Source organism: Diaporthe amygdali (assembly GCF_026229845.1).
Source record: "Diaporthe amygdali strain CAA958 chromosome Unknown NODE_1_length_4327563_cov_65_473760, whole genome shotgun sequence".
Classification (NCBI taxonomy): domain Eukaryota; kingdom Fungi; phylum Ascomycota; class Sordariomycetes; order Diaporthales; family Diaporthaceae; genus Diaporthe; species Diaporthe amygdali.
The window spans coordinates 1477542-1494559 of record NW_026517021.1 but is presented as its reverse complement, the minus strand read 5'-3'; the positions used below and the strand labels follow the sequence as shown (position 1 = coordinate 1494559).

Sequence of the window (17018 nt, the reverse complement as noted above, 5' to 3'; positions counted from 1 at the left end):
AGCCATTTCGCTGATATATTGTTTGGCACTGATTCTCAATGCGACTTTTGATGCCCACCGGCCTTCAAAAGCCATTGCTTTCATGGGCGTTGAACAGTCCCGGAACCGTGGTCTTTCGGCATATCCACACAGTAATCACCTCAACACATGTCTCAACGAGGGCGGGTCCCAAACCACGTCCTTGATACTCAGCTTCTGTCGCGCAGGCACCCTGATCTTGTCGTGCTCAAGGCCACTCTTCCCTGGGACTTCCACATAGCCAACATTCCTGATGAGAAGTCCGGGGACGGGTACATTATGCGTTGATTCTTGAGAATTATGTGCCGTTTCGGGTGGCTCCTCCTCCGAACCTAGCCCAATCGCCCTCCTCGCCCGCTCGCTGACGCACTCATATAGGAGCTGCGCGTCGGCCTCGGTACCAGCTTGGTATAGCAGGACCCCCCAGCTGGCGAGTTGCAGCGGGTCGCCGTCGCCGCTCGGTGTGAAGGCATTCCCGACGTTGTTCACGCCTAGGCAGCCGTTCAGCCCCCATTCCTTGATCATGGAGGGGATTTGCATGGTCCCTCGCAGCCGGGAGTGCGGTTTGCTTGGTCCGTCATCATTTGACGCTTTGGGCCGTCCCATCATATAAAGATCGCTCGTTGGTAGACCTACGAAGTGGACTGGCAGATTGTTTTCTGTAATCAGTCTCACTATGGCGCTGGTCACCGATGATTCCATGGTGGTCAACCTCGTGCAGTGGCCGATGGCAACAGCCTGTGTGTCCTTCGAAGCTCTTTCAGTCCACTTATGCTCGATGAGGTGGTTCAGCACAGTTTCGAGGAGTGTGCCCGGTGCCGGTTCCTGTGGGGTTTCCAGGTGGTAGTCCAAATGGAAGTCCAGGAACAAGTGTCTCTCCATTGCTGTCTGGATAGCAAAGTCGATGTTCTTGACTGCTGCGTCCTCATTCGCCTCCACATACGGAGTCGTCCCTAGCGCCTCTATATCCGCAGCATACTTGTCTAGAGCCCCAATTAGGAGTATCCTGTTGCCACTTCCATAATCGCCTGAGAAGATAGGATCCTGCGCGAAGATGCAGATCTGCACTCTTATCAGATGAGCGAAGTCTGTTTTGAGCTTGACAGCCACATCGATTGTTTTGAACTCTGTGGCTACATCCACCTCGACAAAAGCGCGCATGGAAGTCACCCCATGCCGATAGCTGTCCGCGAGGAGCTGCGAGCCACGCAGGTATAGATCTTCTGGCGTGTACTGCCCCTTCGCGGCCGACGTGTTGGCGAGGGCTTCCTTGAAGTCGCCCGACCGTGGCATGAGACCCGAATAGTCTGGCTGTCCATGAGAAGTTGGGTTGTTGCAGGTGAGAATATATGCCTTATCCAGGTGGACATGTGGATGACAGAGGGGGGATAGGAGAAGGCTGGGAGGGGACGATGACGCGGGCATTGATGACGCTCGAGATACGACTCTCCCGCCATCAATTCGGATGTCCCAACATCTGCGTGCGTGGATACCTGGAATCATCACATTCTCTTCTAGCGTGGTACCCATGATGTTCGGGCAGTGTGATACAGCTCACCGAAGTCGTAAGAATCAAGGTACAAGTCGGGGCCCGTGTGCCGAGATAGTAGGGACTAGTAGTGTGAAAGCCCACTACATAGCTCTAAGGACGGTTCGCATGCACTTGTTAATTTAGAAAGTCAGATACCGGCTGCTTATCTAATACTATATACCTGATCCACTTACCTGAAAGTATTCAATAAATCTTCAGATTCATCTATACTGACGAGTTGGAATCCTGCTGGCAGTGAAGTTCAAATTTCATATTTGCCATCGCCGGGAAGCCAAACAACCTCACTCTAATGATTGCAACCCAATTTCTTGAGCACGCTGCTCTATTACTTAATCACAAGAACGTAACGTGCAGCCGGAAACTCTGAGTTTTCTACTTCCTCAAGACATTCGTCTTTTGCTGCCGCTGTGCCTACTTTATCCAGGACAGCCATAAATTCGTAGTAGTCTCGTTGTCTTTCGACCTCCTCGTCATCGAGCTCCTCTTTTAGGCGCTGTTTTGTATCGAGCTCGAAGCTCCCCAATCGTTGAAAATGGCCTTTGCAATGGCCACGTCGGCGAAGAATGATGCCGGCAACCTCCTTACACACTGGTTTGGATATCGTTTGGCCCGAAGTTATGGGAAGCAAAAATATGTTGTCGCTCTCGGCTATGGCCGACTCATCGCCCAAGCAGTCCGTGTAGATAGGGCATGGTCGTGTTCCGGCGTCGAGCAGCACGTAGCTGGCAAAGGGTGGGATTTTGTTGGGAATCTCACACCGGCTTTGAAATAATCCGCGGATCAGTGCGGAAACCCTGATGCGTATTTCTCCATCCTTGACATTGCCATGCGGATCGAGCCCTGACAGTATAGTCCGTGCAGTCAGCACACGGATATGCTGATGAATGTCAAAAGTCTTTTCTCGGTCTTCCTTGTTTGTTCGGTTCTCATGGTAGTACCAGTGATAAACACGTGGATAATGCTTTGCCCCATCCACAGAAGCCCATGACCAAGACGGCGACCTCCAGTCCGGTCTTTGTGACTTAGCATTGAAGGGCGACCAGAGAAGCTGCAGCTCCAGATCTTTTCGCCACATTCCAGCCAGATAGTCATCCCCAGTAATCGCAGACTGCCTTTCAGCAATCCCAGACAAGGCAGGTAGCCTGTCCGTACTGATTGTTAGGTCGGCAGCTGAATACTGGGTGACAATTCTGTCCCAGTCCCAGGCCACGTGCTCCGGCCGCACCAGCCGATCATTGCACACCGCCCCTGGAATCCAGTCTGGCAAGTACTCAGATGCGATGCCAGATCGGCACTCCCAGAATAATCCATGATCACCAAAGTATATCGTACGTGACGTCAAGAGCTTCTCCTGCAGCGTCCAGGCGCGGGTTGCCAGATGATTATTCAAGCATGACTCTTTGTAGACCTCGCGACTATAGAAGCACCGGGCTACAGGATTTTCGTCAGGGCCATCGCTCAGGTTGGTAACCCGCGCACAGAAGCCGCCGCTGTAGTGCTGAGACTCGGCAAAGCAGCCGCCGTGGACGTCTCTGGCACTGGAAGCGGCAAGGTTGACGTAGGCGCCGCCGTAGACGTCGCTCATGCAAGAGGCTTCGTACTCCCAATCTTCTAGCTGATCCTGGATAATACAGAGGGCGTCCACCCAGATAAATTCCAGGCCGATCCTGCGTACTATATGCACGGCATCCTGGATGGTTCGAGGGAGTTGTCCCTGAGGAATGGCGTTCAGGAAAGAGCCAAAATTGTCGCTCGTAAGTTTGATAAATTCTGCATTTCCCCAACAATAACTCAGGGTTGCGTACGGTTTGGTGCCCTCCCAGTCCTTCGTCAAGATCAATCTGACGCTGTCATGGCCAATCGAGATCAGCCTGGTTGGTTTTCCAAGAGTCTTTCTGCTACTACAGACCCCGTGGGAGTTGGAGCAATTGGCTAGCCACATTTTGACGAGATCACGGGGGTCCAGAGTTTGTTCCCACAATTTGCCTGACATGCTGTCAGATTCAATTCGCATGCTGCCACATAGATTTTTTGGGAAATTTCCCATGAACCTACTTGCTGAACTCATAACATGGGACTCAAGCCGCGTCTGTGCAGCGTGAGCAGTATTGAAGTAAGTGGCTACGTGGCCTGGAAAGTTCACCCACAGTGGCTGGTTGTCGTTGCAGCGCACCTCCCATTGCTGGACAGAAAGGGAAGCTTCGCCGTTGTCGCCGAGGATTTGAAGCCGCCTCTCAATTTTACGGAAGACATCGAGCCACCCTCTCACCCGCAGTCTACAGAGCAGAAACGCACAGAAGTGGCACCCATTTCGAGCTGCTGCTTCAACCTCAGTAGTAGTAAGAAGCCTAACGACGGTGGCTTTAGATCCGGTTTGAGGGTTGAAAACCGGCGGCCAGTGTTCCAACGCATGGTGGCACTTCTCGCAAAACCTTTCCGTGACTCTGGTATGCGTAGTCGACATAAGCCGCTGCACTTGCTTCTCGATCTCATCAGTGTCCAGAGGATCGGATTCGACGACGCGCATAAAATCCGAATCGGCATAGAAGTCCTTGTCGTCCGCGGTGATGTACTCTTTGTGCCATGATCTCAACACCTCGAGGTCAGGCCAGGATGACACGGCAGGATAGTCTTCGTAGTCAATACTGTTCATGGCCGCCTTGAATTGGTGTTGATGCGGGGAAAGGCTGAGGTTACAAGCTGGTCGGAAGGAAATTCCAGTTTTTAAGCACAATGAAAGCAGGTGATACGTGAGCACTTCCCCTGATAGGCTTGCCCGCGGAACTAAGATGTGTACGTCCATTTGTAAATTCCCCATTCAAGTCGATCTTCGAAGATCAGACCGAGAGGCTTTGGCAATACCTGTGTTGTTGGAAAATGAACATCAGCTAAAAATGTTGCACAGGAAGATTATTCATGGCGTTGTGATTTACTTGCTAAATAGAAGTCTACATGGCCATTAGCGGCCATCTGTACATCTATAAATATCCTCGTCGTCTAATTATTTCAGGGTGACCAGCTCCTCAGCACTCGTTGGGTGAATAGCAACGCAGCTGTCAAAGTCCTTCTTGGTCGCGCCCATCTTCATCGCCACACCGAAGCCCTGCAGCATCTCGCCGCTGCCCAAGCCCAGGATGTGCAGTCCGACGACTTTCTCCTCGGGCCCGGCACAGATGAGCTTGTATTTCGTAGGGCCCTTCTCCTCTGGCTCCATCATCGCATAGTACATTGCCGTGAAGCTCGTGTTATACACCTTGATGTTCTCCTTTCCGTACTTCTCGACGGCCTGCGGCTCCGTCAGCCCGATGGCGCCGACCTCCGGGTGCGCGAACACCACGGAGGGGATGTTGCTGTAGTCTAGCTTCGCCGTCTGGAACTCGGGCCCGCCGAACAGCCTGTGCGCCAATTTCCGGCCCGCAGCGATGGCCACCGGCGTCAGCTCCGCCTGTCCTGTGACGTCGCCCAGCGCGAAGATGTTGTCCGTGGACGTGTTCTGGTACTCGTCAACCACGATGTAGCCCTTCTCGTTCAGCTTGACGCCGGCCTTGTCCAGGCCGATGCCGTCGGTGAGCGGCGTCCGGCCGACCGCCCAGATCAGGTGGTCGATGTCCTTCAGCACGCCCTCGCCGCTCTTGTCCTTGTAGTGCAAGCTCAGCTTGCCGTTGCTGTCCTTCTCCACCTTGGACTGCGATGAGCCCTTGTGCAAGTGCACACCCAGACGCTCGTACTCGGCCGTCACACCCTCCTGCACAATTGGGTCGAAGTTCCGCAGGAAGTGGTCGTGGCGGATGAACAAGTGCGTCTCGACTCCCAGAGCGTTGAACATGCCGGCGAACTCCACCGCGATGTAGCCTGCTCCTACGAGGGCCACCTTGCTCGGCAGCTTGTCAATGTCGAAAAACCCGTCGCTGTTGATTCCGAGCTCCGAACCGGGGATGTGAGGTGGGATCGTGGGCATGCCGCCGACGGCCACGAGGATCTTCTTTGCGCGAACAGTCTCCTTGGTCCCGTCGTCAAGGGTGACTTCGACCTCGTTCTTTGACAGGAGGCGCGCCCAGCCGTGCACGTATTCGACCTTGTCGTTCTTGAGGTTCCGCTCGTAAATGCCGTTGAGCCGCTTGATGAAGGCGTCGCGCTTCTCCTTGAAGGTGGGCCAGTCAAAGGGCTTGGTCTGCTCGACCGAGAAGCCGTAGGATTTGGCATCGTGGATCTGCTCGGACAGCATGGCGGCGTTGAAGGTCACCTTCTTGGGCACGCAGCTGCACGACGGGTCGATTTGTCAGCTCCGGGCTCGAACGGAACATGGTGTGTGAAGGAAACAAGAGGACTCACCCGACGTTGACACATGTGCCTCCTAGCCTCTTGTTCTCAATGATCATGGCATTGGTGCCGAACTTTGAGCTCGCCATGCGGGCAGAGGCAAGGCCACCACTGCCGCCGCCGATGACAAGGTAGTCGGTCTCTTTGCTGATGGGAGCCATGACTGAGGCTGAGGAGGACAAGTGCCGTGAGAAACTAGCTAATCTTTGGGAAGCCGTTCTGGAAGAAGCTCTTGCAAGAGAGGAAAAGGCTAGCATGAGGTGCTGGGTGCCCGTGTACTTGCTACCTCTGTGGGAGGGTGAAGGGGGAAGGTATATTATATGAGGATTGCGGGGGAGGGGTCGAACGAAGTTGACGTCTTTAATTCCAAATCAACCAACAGAGTTCAATCGGTAATCAGTCATGTAGCTTGCAGATTACCGTGCAGTGCTCAGCCCTTCGTGTACTGTGGGCTTCCCTTTGATGACGACAGGCTCGAGTCACTAAGCACCAGTAGACTTTTGTTGATCAATAAGCAGCTTTGCTCGAACCAGCCTACCTACAGTAGTTCGGGTTGTGCAGCACGTCCGAGCCTCGGCGACCATGACAAAAAGCTCTGGCTGGATCCACAGCTTCTGCGATCCCTGCATGGAACGGCCAAGACATGCCCGGGGTCTGACAGCGTCATCGCAGGGATCATCATGCGCGATCTGCCGCGCTCCCAATTGGATTCCAGCGCGTCCTGTGGATCGGGGACCGCGACGCACGAGATCTGCGCCCTGCCGTCTACAGTATACACTCTCTTGTAACATAATCAACGAAGCCAGTCACTTGGGACGTTTCGAGTATGTCAAAATTCCACACAGCTTTCTCGTGGTAGTGTAGAATGACCAACATAGAACCCGCCAGGGGCAAATCAGAGGCAAAGGGGATCAACGCCGCGTTGAAGTCTAGTTGCGAGATGGGACGATGAATTTCGCCTTCCCTCCCAAATTGACTTCTACGCAACTGAAAAGCATCGCAAGACTATGCGGCAAAAGCAGATCTGGAACCAAGGCCGTCATCGCAGACCGCATCGTAGATGATCTCAAGTCCTTCAAACCTCTGGCCCCTGGGACACGAGTTCTCAGCATCGATTTGGGCATCCGGAATCTCGCTTATAGTCTGCTAGAGGTTCCCGACCCCAATCATGGACCTCCTGTCAAAATTACAAAGGCATTAAGGAAGAAGGGCCCCGCGCCATCATCTGCTGTCCCTATACCGCCGAGACTTCTCGCGTGGGAGCGAGTGGCACTGATCCCGAGGGCAGACAATGTGACAGCGCGAAAGAAAACCACCAAGAAACCCAAAAGGACTACCAAAGCAGACCAGGACGACGCGGACGAGCAAGATGAAGAGCTCCCCAAGAAGGGCCGGAGAAAAGCCGCCAAAACAGTCGAGGTCGACCCAAGCCAGCAAGCAGAAGACCTCGCCGCCGAGGCCGACCCAACGACCACCCCGGTCCTCATGGAGGACTTCTCGCCGGCGCGCCTCTCGGCCTTGGCGGTCGACCTGATCCTAAACCGGCTGCTGCCGCTGAGGCCGGACATCGTCACGCTCGAGCAGCAGCGGTTCCGGCAGATGGGCGGCTCGGGCGTGTACGAGTGGACGCTGCGGGTCAATAGCCTCGAGTCGATGCTGTACGCGGTGCTGACGCTGCTGCGCGAGACGGGCCAGTGGCAGGGCCAGGGCCGCATCGAGCCCGTGGTGGCGCGCAACGTGCTCGAGTTCATGGTCGTGCGGGACCGCGCCGCTGGGCTGGACGTCGAGGACATCTGGGGCCGTGGCGCGGACAACAAGAAGGTCAAGAAGGGCATTATCGGCAGGGCGCTGGCTTCGGCTGAGAGTGTGGAGGTTGAGAAGGAGGTCGAGGCCGTGGCTGCCGAGTACCTGGACGAGTGGCAGGGCAAGAAGAGCTTCCAGCGCAAGGCTGACAGGATGAAGAAGCTGGATGATCTGGCCGACTGCCTCTTGCAAGGTCTGGCCTTTATACAGTGGCAGGAAAACAAGAGAATGCTCCTGGAGAGCGGCGTCGAGGCCCTCAAGGATCAGATGCTAGAGTAATAATACTGCGCATAATACACGCAGAGGAATGTGAACAATGTCTGTTCTATTAGCACCGTATAACGTGGCGGGCAAACAATGCCGGGGTATCTTCTAATAGCTCATACATCCCTCAATAATCGTCATAACAGTTGTTATAGACACCGTCCTGCGCCTGTGTACTGACCCATTCCTCGCTAGCTAGACCTCTGGTCCATCTCCTCTTGAGGCCATTGGGGTCCTTGTGCCAATCGCATGCGAAATCACACGCAGGGACATCTGTCTCCCCAAAATACTTGCAGATAGCCGCGTGCCGACACCCGTCCGTGCTCTCACAGTAGTCTGCCAAGGTCTTGAGGCTTCGCAGCCTCGCCTCGCGGTTCTCTCCGTCCTTGACGTCCCTCGACACCATGTTGCATATCCGGTCGCGGTCCTCGCGGCTGTAGTAGAGGAAGCAGTAGCTCGCGTTCCCGTCCCTGCCCGCCCGCCCGGCCTCTTGGTAGTATCCTTCGAAGCTCTTTGGCATGCGCCAGTGCACCACAAACCGGACGTTGTTCTTGTCAATACCCATGCCGAATGCGGTAGTGGCCACGATAATATCATAGCCCTCCTGGTTGTTGACCCACCGGGCGAGCGTCTCCTCCTTGGTCTGGTTGAGCAGCTTGGCGTGGAACGGCCGCGCGCCGATGCCCTCCTGCCGCAGCGCGGCTGCGATCATCTCGCACTCGTCCCTGGAGTTGGTGTAGATGATGCCGGGGACGTTCTTGACCCTCTCGCCCCTGGCCTCGAGCTCCCGCCTCCGCTCGTCAGTCTCCCGCCGCGCGTACACCCCCTGGATCCAGGTGACGAAGTTGTCGAAGCGGTCGTCGGCCTGGTCGTTCGTGAAGCGAATCTCCATATGCAGGTTGGGCCGGTACGCGGTCATGGCGAAGGTCCTCAGGCGCGCGGGGCTCTTGAGCAGCCCCAGGGTGGAGAGCACGTCGGCGCGCACCTGCTCGTTGGCGGTGGCGGTGAGGCACATGATGGGGACGTCCGGGAAGGCGTCGCGGAAGAAGGACAGCTTCTTGAAGTCCTTGCGGAAGTCGTGGCCCCACTCCGAGATGCAGTGCGCCTCATCGACGGCGATCCGCGCCAGCTCGCGCTGCTCGTGCACCACCCGCAGCTTGCGCCGGAAGTGGTCGCCCGAGCACAGCTCCGGCGTCACGTACAGCAGCCTCGTGCGCGGGTGGCCCGACGCGAGGTCCTGGTAGATGTGGTCCTTCTCGGCCGGGGGCGTGTTGCTGTTGAGGGTCCTGGCATCAACATTGGCGAGCTTCAGGGCCTCGATCTGGTTCATCATCAGGCTGAGCAGGGGCGAGATGACGATGGTAATGCCATGGTCTATGACGGCGGGCAGCTGGAAGCACAGACTCTTGCCGAAGGAGGTGGCGGCCTGGACAAAGACATCTTTGCGCTGGAGGGCAGCTTCGATGATCTCCTTCTGCATGGGCCTGTATCCATCGTGTCAGCGAAAACCTGTAGGAACTGAATTGGACCATGCGCGTGCAATCACCTGAAGTTCTCTTTGCCGAACTGGCGCCTCAAGGTGAAGCCCGGGTCGGTGTACGAGCTCGACCTCGAGAGCGGGGCCATCTCGAGGCAGGCTGCATCAGACTGCGAGGCAACGCGTGCAGGTCGGGTGTCGTCTCAGCCTACTATATCGTAACACTGTCCTCCGGGATTCCAGGTTGATTTCAGGTCCCTGCACCCATCGCCAGACGCGCTCAACTGGCCGAGCTTGCTTTGCCTACAGAGCCGTGCTAAAACCTTCAACGGAATCTGTGGATCGTGGCAGACAGACTTCGGGATAATGTATCGGAGCCGCGATCGCGAATTCCGAACGTTTCATAGGACTACGTAGTCCTGGCTTCCTTGGCATCTGGAACGATTGTGCATAGACTTTCAAAGTAGCCGCATGCCATTTTCCCAAGTTGTCGGCAAAAGCCCTGTCAACTGGGTCGCGTCTGGGTAGGTCGTGGGCAGGGGTCCCCTGGAATTCGACGCCTGGGGAAATGTTCTAGCGGCCTTCTAGATTGCCTGGGATTCCTTGAGAACGAGTGTTTCTGGTCAGGTAAAGCCCAACGTTGAAACCAACGGGCCACTGGTCGGCCACTGGTCGGCCACAAGGTCGGCCGGACCTGGAAGCTTCAGAAACAACTAAGGCAGCAGTCAAAACTGCCCAGGACGACAGCAACATCCCAATCGCAAAGGCATGGAGGAAACCTTCAGACTCGCAACTAACTAGGCAATTGTTGACCTCATGGGCGGCTCTGCTGGAAACTCTGTTTTGTGGAGCTATGAAAAGGCATGAACACCCGGGAATAAGCTGACGTGGTGGCGGATCTAAGCGACTTTCTCCCTGACGACCAACATCTGCGATGCTCCACTCCGAGGGTTGAGAAGGGGACAAGATCGAGACTGCCTTTGCCAAGGTCCATGCAATATATTCAGCACATGTTCTGCAGAATACCGTCCTGCGTGTAATCTGTCGTCGGCACACTGCTGCATGCAATAGAGAGTGACGAACACCCCAGGCAAGGATGCGGATCATCAAGCAGTGTAACCTGAAGAAAACTCGCAGAGAGTGCAGTGATACTCTGTGATGGTCAATTTTGAGTCTGAACGACGATCGGATAATAACTATGCCGGAGTGACAAGCTCTGATCTATGTTGTGTCCTTGTGCGAGTGAGACTGCCTTCTTGACGCTCATACTAAAGTGGTCCTCGGCGGCTGGTGTCAAGCTTCTGGAAAGCGGCGGCCCTGTTCTGTCGATTCGGGACTGAAGGTGTCATCGTCTAGCTTCAAAGAGACGGCTCAAGATTTAGAAATGGTAGCACTACTGGATATGGCAAACCCACGGCTGAACATATAAGCGGGACGAGAGGCGTTTCCAGACAGCCCCTGGCCGAATGCAGACATCACTGGGTCAATCACATTCACGATGGCGGAATGATCCATCGTGCTGGTTGACGTGGTATTGTTGTTCCACAGAAGATGACATGGGTGAACTGAGTCTCGTGAGGCGATAGCGTGTTGCCTTCCTTGCAATGTCTTTCCGACGTTGTTACACCAACACGACATGCCTGGTTGACCCCGACAAGCCGTCGCCGTCGGCTACTTTCGACTCACCATTCTTAGTCAAGGGGACACGAAGCCTCGACAGGTGCGGACCTGTAGAAACCGAGCCTCCCTCTATCTCTTGTGGGGAAGTCGGACGAGAGCTAAGTTTGGGCTGAAGCCAGTCTACTGCAAAAGCAAAAAGTATAGTCACTTGGGTGGCCGGGTTCAATTCGAAGACAGAGGCTGTTGCTCCATCCACCGGACCCACGAATGAGAAGCGCCGGTACAAAGGTGATGGGGAATATTGTCACAGCAGACTTGGCACAGCACATTTTGGCCCCAGGAACAACTCATCAGGGACTCGTCGACATGTCACAGCCTGGGAACAGTTAGCGATGGCCCGGCCTGGTGGAGCTCTTGGCCTCGTCCTAAAGGCCCGATGCGGCGAAGCCGTCTTCGTGTGCGGCGAGTCGGGCGGGCAGAGGGACTAGTACTGGCACTGTCAAATGCAAAAAGAAAAAAAGGCGTCGGGCGTGGGCCACGAAACAAATGGAGCCGACACCGCCTCTTGTGTTTGACGTTGCGACAGGCAGACTTGGGACGAGTGGAAGCGCTGGTCGCCGACTCGCCGAGCAGCCGCAAGCTTCGGTGGGACGCTGGAGCCTCGAGCTGGCGGCCAGAAACAGTCGGAAACAATGTCGTGATATGGGACGTGGCATCCATCCGACGTCTTCCCTCGGGGTTTGTTTGACGATCAATGGGAATCGATCCCCTGAACCCAATCAAGCAATCGGTCGAGTCGGTGGACGGTCGGGGCAGTTCGGTTCAGTTCAGCTCAGTAACAAAGGCACAGGGGCAGCAGTCCGAGGGCCTCAAGAGGGCGAGTGACATCAGCCGAGACAGAGCTCGTGTACTGTACCTGTTCTGTGCCTTGCATGCCGTACTGCAGTGCATGTATGTAATATCAAGTCTGCCCCTACACTTGCAGCCACTTCAGCACGGCTGAAGATCCCACAGGCCATCGACGTCAGGCCGTGGGATGGGACATGCAATTAATAGGTAGACTAGGTGTGTAATTATTAGGTTGGAAAAGGAGATGGTGGTGAGATGTGGCGACAAGAGGAACACCACCAACAACCACCACCACCCCCTCTCGGGTGAGACCTGCAGGTGTGAGGTGTGTGATTCCTAAGGGTTCTTTCTCTCTCTCTCTACCTGGCAATGCACCAGTGTTACAGTATGTACCCGGGTCCAAGTACCCCAAGGTTTACAAGCAGTTCCCCTTCAGGTGCCCCTTTGTGGTTAGGAAAGGGGGACTCGACAGGTGGTAGGCCGGCTGTTTTAGTGGCCCAAGCGTCGCTAGGCTGTTGTGGGCTAGGCTTGGCCATTCGGTGCCACTCCAGCCTTTTGGCACCCGACGCTTTTCCTGCAACCCCTTTCCCTCCACAACGCAGCAGCAGCGCAGTGCGGTCTTGGAAACTCTTGTGCCCGACCGACGCACGCCAGCCAGACATCCAGAGTCAGTCATCCTTGGCCAGAGACTGCTCCCTGAAGTTGACAGAAATCTCGTGTTGGGCGAACCAAGGAGGCACCACCACAAGAGACCCATCTCTGCCTCTTGTCTCTGCCTCTTCCTCTTCGCCTTTGTTTGCCCTGCCCTCGAAACCGCGTTCCAGAGACAGCCATTGCATTGACAAGACTGTCTGTGTGGGACGACAGTCACACTGTCCCAAGATCTGCCAGCTCTACCAAGCATTTCCCATCCTGTTCCCGTTTACCACTGGTACACTTCGAATAACGGCATCCGATCTGATCTTGGGAGGGCTTGTACCACTGCGAGACTGCCGCCGAACGTTTCAACTCTCTCCTCCGCACACTGTTGCCTCGAGCTCAACTCCCTCCGCCTCCGCCTCCGCCTCCGCCGCCGCCTCTACTCCCAAGCCCGCCTCAATCTCCTCACGTTTCCGTGCCCTGTTTTGCTTTGGCATCATGACATCGCCTGCTTCGCTTTTGCAGCCGATCCAATTGGTCTAAACCCATACCTCGCTTGGGCGAATTCGCTTCATACGGGCAACACGCCCGACGGAGAGATAACTGTCGAGCGCGGACCCTGGGTTGGACACACTGGGGCATCCTATACGACACGCATCCCTCATCTTCGATTTAACTGCGAGCAAGAGCTGGGTCTATGATCGCAACCACCATGGAGAGGCCATCCGGTCCGAATCCGGCGCAGATGGGGCTCCCTGGCAATCCGGCCCAGGGGCGTCGGGCTGCTTTTGCTGCTGGCATCAACATCCCGCCCCCGCCTCCCATCCCAAAGACTGTTCGGAAGATTCCGTCCAATTCTGGCCTCACGGCCTCGGCCCCTATCGCACAGAGCCAAGTCATCGTCCTTGCGAGGGACGCCATGAAGAAGGCCGTCGAGGAAAACCAGAGCCAGGCTGCCGAAGCCAGCGCCGTTAGTAGCGAGCTGAAGCCAGGCGTGACTGTCAACCTGAGCCATAAGAATATCCAGAAGCTGCCAGAGGAGGTTGTGGATGTTATAAAGGACCAGCTAGAAAGGTAAGTCGTCTGGACCTCAATGCAGATGCAAGGGACGAAGTTCAAGGGATGGGACTAACAACTAAACTTACTTTTGTTAGGCTGGCCCTCTCACACAACAAAATCTCCTCTTTCCCAGCTCGGTTCGCCGAATGCACATTGCTTCGATACTTGAACGTCCGCAATAACAGGATTAGCGAGTTCCCACTACCGGTAATTGATCCCCCTTGGCGATTGCTTTGTCTGCTATGTTGGCGAGAGTCATGTCTGACTTGCGTCGCAGCTATGTGATCTGAAATCACTCGAGATCCTCGACCTCGGCAGGAATCAGTTGCGAAATCTACCACCAGACATTGCGAGGCTTACCTCACTGAAGGTTTTCGCAGTGCAGAAAAACCTGATCAAGGAGCTTCCCCTCTGTCTGGCTGATATGGGCTCGTTGCAAATGATAAAGCTTGATGGAAATCCGATAGTCTTCCCCCCAAAAGAGATCCTTCAGGCGCAAGCTAGCAGCCCACCCAACGACGGATTCTTGAAGGAAACAGAAGTGAAGGAGTTGACCGTTACAACTGCCATCAAGAAATTCCTGAGGCAACACGCCAACGATCGAATGGAAGCAGAGGCTGCTGCCGCCGGCGAGGACTCTTCTGAAGGTGTCGAGACACCACGCCTGGCCCCAATGAAGCGCCCTGCAAGCGGGCGCTTCCCCATCAAGGTCAATGGCACTGACGTGCCTGATCTTCGATCGCCAAACAACGCCCCACGACCACCCCCAATTCCCACGCGATCACATTATCGTGGACTTTCTCAACAGAGCACAACATCAATTCGTCGACCTGGTGTCATGCCTTTGACAATGGGAGGGAACGTCAATGAGCGCGTGCGCAGCAACTCCGAAACGCTACTTCAGGCTCGCAATCAATACTCCGGTGACCGCCAGCGCCGCATGGCATCCATATCCAAGCGGACACAGGAGCTAGGCACATTGGACGAAACTCAGGCCAACAACCGCTTTAGCCATTATCGTGGCCTCAGTCACGGTTCAGCCATGCAAGCCCCCAACGGCGCCAGCATGACCATCAAAAGCCCCGCCAGCCCCGCAGAGCCATTCCTTCAACGCCCGATTTATGTGCGACGGCTTTCAGTTCTGCCTGAGCGCCGGCGTGAGTCCAAGTACATCGACCCCGTACTCGAAGCGGCCAAAGGCATCCTCTACTCAGTCTTCCAAATCCACCCGATGATCCAGATGCTGATGCATCTCACGAGCGATGGCACATCTAAGCGATCCAGCCTCGAAATCGTCTTCTACAATACCAATGTACACGTTGAGGAGCTCGAGCAGGAGATACAGAGGCACGAGGCGGCCATCGAGACGGAAGATTCTGGTTATAAAGAGAACGAAAGCGTGCAGAGGGCCTGCATCACCCTGGTCAATGCTTACGCGCACGTTTGTTCACTGTTGGCAACAAATGTCGACCTGTTCATTGAAAATGGCGATCCAAGATACATTCGCACGCTCCTGATGCTACTGTACAACAGCATTATGGAGCTTCGCGTGACGGTTTCCAATCCAAGCCCTGACGCCGGGTTTAGGAGAGCTGCCAGCAGAGCCGCAATGGGCGATACCATCCGCCCACAACCCCATTCGCGCGAGAGCTCGGTAACCCCCACGGCTGATCGACCAGGGCATGGCCTGCGATCTCGTAGCGGAAACTTCGTCCACAACCCAAGCAATCTAAGAGTGGCTACCGACGTGCCGCTCAACCCGTTGCAAGTTCCGTATATTAATGGAACAGGGCGTACTGCAACAGTCACTCCCACGCCGCGATCCGGGGAATCTTGGACATCGAACAGCAGCAGAGGCATGAACGGAGACTTCACGGAAGAAGACCGGGTGTTCGAGAGGATCTACCTGTCTCTCCAGAGATCAACCGATTGGATTATGCGGTCCCTGCCCTCGCTCAATAGCCAATTTGGGGCTTGTCTGGACAACGCCATAGCCCACAGCACACCCAAGGTCGTACAGTACTGGAGAGCACTGATTCTTAAGTGCAACACAGCCATCCAGAACACCGAGACGCTCAAGAAGCGTCTGTCCCTAATCAAGCTCAAGGAACCAGGTATCAGGACCCACAGCGCCTTCTGGGCACTTTGCACAAACTTCATTGATGCGTGGGCCGAGCTGGGGAAGATGATTAAGCACATCACCAACGGCGTGCCAGAAGTGCAACTACCAAATGACACTCGGCAGCGCCTCCGGCCCGTGCAGCACAGCATCAAGGAGACTCGCGACTTGATTCGAGCGTCACCCTGGTCCGACTCCCTCCGCGCGCACAATCACTCGAACTCAACGTCGAGCTCGCTCGGTGGCTCCTTTTCGCAGAGTCAGGTGCCTGCAGCCCAGTCTGGCCAACTGCCCATGACACCCCAATCTGCGGCGCTCGGACCCGCTGTTCAGGCTACCGTCGCGACCCCACAAAGCGCCTCGTTCGCCAAAGCGTTCAACGGCGGAGTGTTCGAGCGGGCTGATGCGCTCATATCTATGGGCGGACGGTCAATGCATGGGTCACGGACAGGAACCATGTCCAGCGCTGGGTCGTCGAGCCTCAACTCTATCACCAGCATTTCGTCCAACGACGAACTTATGACGCCCAACACGGCGGTTAGCCCCGGGCCCGGGTCCTACGGCGGGCAGCTCCCATTCCGCTTGGGCAACGGAACCAGGGTCGCACTCTGATCGGAGATGTACAATAACGAACACAATACGCGACGCATCAATTTGAACTTGCATAAAAGGAATTTTCCTACTCTATACTAAGCATTGGCGGCGATGGACCGAGGCAGGTTTTGTTTCAACAATTGCGTTACATGAGCAATGATGGGTGGGAAAGGTTCCAAAAAACGGATTATAACTTGTTCGAATAATGTGATAATGTGTCTTGTCCCGTCCAGGCGAGGGGCGGTCAGGATTTCTTTTTACCGAACTGTTGGTGATTGCAAAGGGCGTATGGCAATGATGGTCGTTTGAAAGGAGTGACAACAACGCGAGGAAGCATGACTGTGTCTGCGGACCTGATCTCGTATGGGCCCGGGAAGTTTGAAGGCTCAGCACTTGGGGTTTTGGTGGTCAATGTATCTGTAGCCGCGCTCTCCGAGCTAGGTGGTATGTTCATAGGACCCAAATCAGTGGGCAAGTGATAATCTGCGCGATGTAGGCGATACAACAGGAATCGAATCAGAACACCTACGATGTAATCGTCCTTCCGAGCCAACCACAGGCACATGAATACCGGGGGCCTAATAATTGTGCGGTACATTTTTCACTATACCACGACGAGCATGTACGGCTGTGGCATACGTACTTGGGTTGTCTGGGCGCACCGCTGGTATGACGGAACGGAGCCGAGCGCGTTGAGGCAGAAG

The 17018-nt window shown here is 55.4% G+C and overlaps 5 protein-coding genes across 5 annotated transcripts; 2 read left to right on the top strand and 3 right to left on the bottom strand.

Moving 5' to 3' along the window:
- Positions 1–135: 135 nt before the first annotated feature.
- On the bottom strand, positions 136–4223 carry J7T55_006023 (zinc metallopeptidase; the record flags this gene model as incomplete). The annotated part of the gene is made up of 4 exons (XM_053139751.1): positions 136–1329; positions 1986–3417; positions 3718–3846; positions 4033–4223. 4 exons carry the CDS (start codon positions 4221–4223, stop codon positions 136–138), a joined length of 2946 nt encoding a protein of 981 aa, XP_053000792.1.
- A 348-nt stretch (positions 4224–4571) lies between these two features.
- On the bottom strand, positions 4572–6051 carry J7T55_006022 (glutathione reductase; the record flags this gene model as incomplete). Its single annotated transcript, XM_053139740.1, has 2 exons — positions 4572–5829; positions 5903–6051. 2 exons carry the CDS (start codon positions 6049–6051, stop codon positions 4572–4574), a joined length of 1407 nt encoding a protein of 468 aa, XP_053000791.1.
- A 519-nt stretch (positions 6052–6570) lies between these two features.
- On the top strand, positions 6571–7972 carry J7T55_006021 (endodeoxyribonuclease-like protein; the record flags this gene model as incomplete). Its single annotated transcript, XM_053139729.1, has 3 exons — positions 6571–6674; positions 6779–6817; positions 6913–7972. 3 exons carry the CDS (start codon positions 6571–6573, stop codon positions 7970–7972), a joined length of 1203 nt encoding a protein of 400 aa, XP_053000790.1.
- A 112-nt stretch (positions 7973–8084) lies between these two features.
- On the bottom strand, positions 8085–9583 carry J7T55_006020 (tp-dependent dna helicase recq; the record flags this gene model as incomplete). Its single annotated transcript, XM_053139718.1, has 2 exons — positions 8085–9441; positions 9504–9583. The coding sequence occupies 2 exons, from the start codon at positions 9581–9583 to the stop codon at positions 8085–8087; spliced, it is 1437 nt and encodes a 478-aa protein (XP_053000789.1).
- Positions 9584–13254: 3671 nt separating this feature from the next.
- On the top strand, positions 13255–16332 carry J7T55_006019 (RAM signaling pathway protein; the record flags this gene model as incomplete). Its single annotated transcript, XM_053139707.1, has 3 exons — positions 13255–13616; positions 13697–13808; positions 13879–16332. The coding sequence occupies 3 exons, from the start codon at positions 13255–13257 to the stop codon at positions 16330–16332; spliced, it is 2928 nt and encodes a 975-aa protein (XP_053000788.1).
- Positions 16333–17018: the final 686 nt, after the last annotated feature.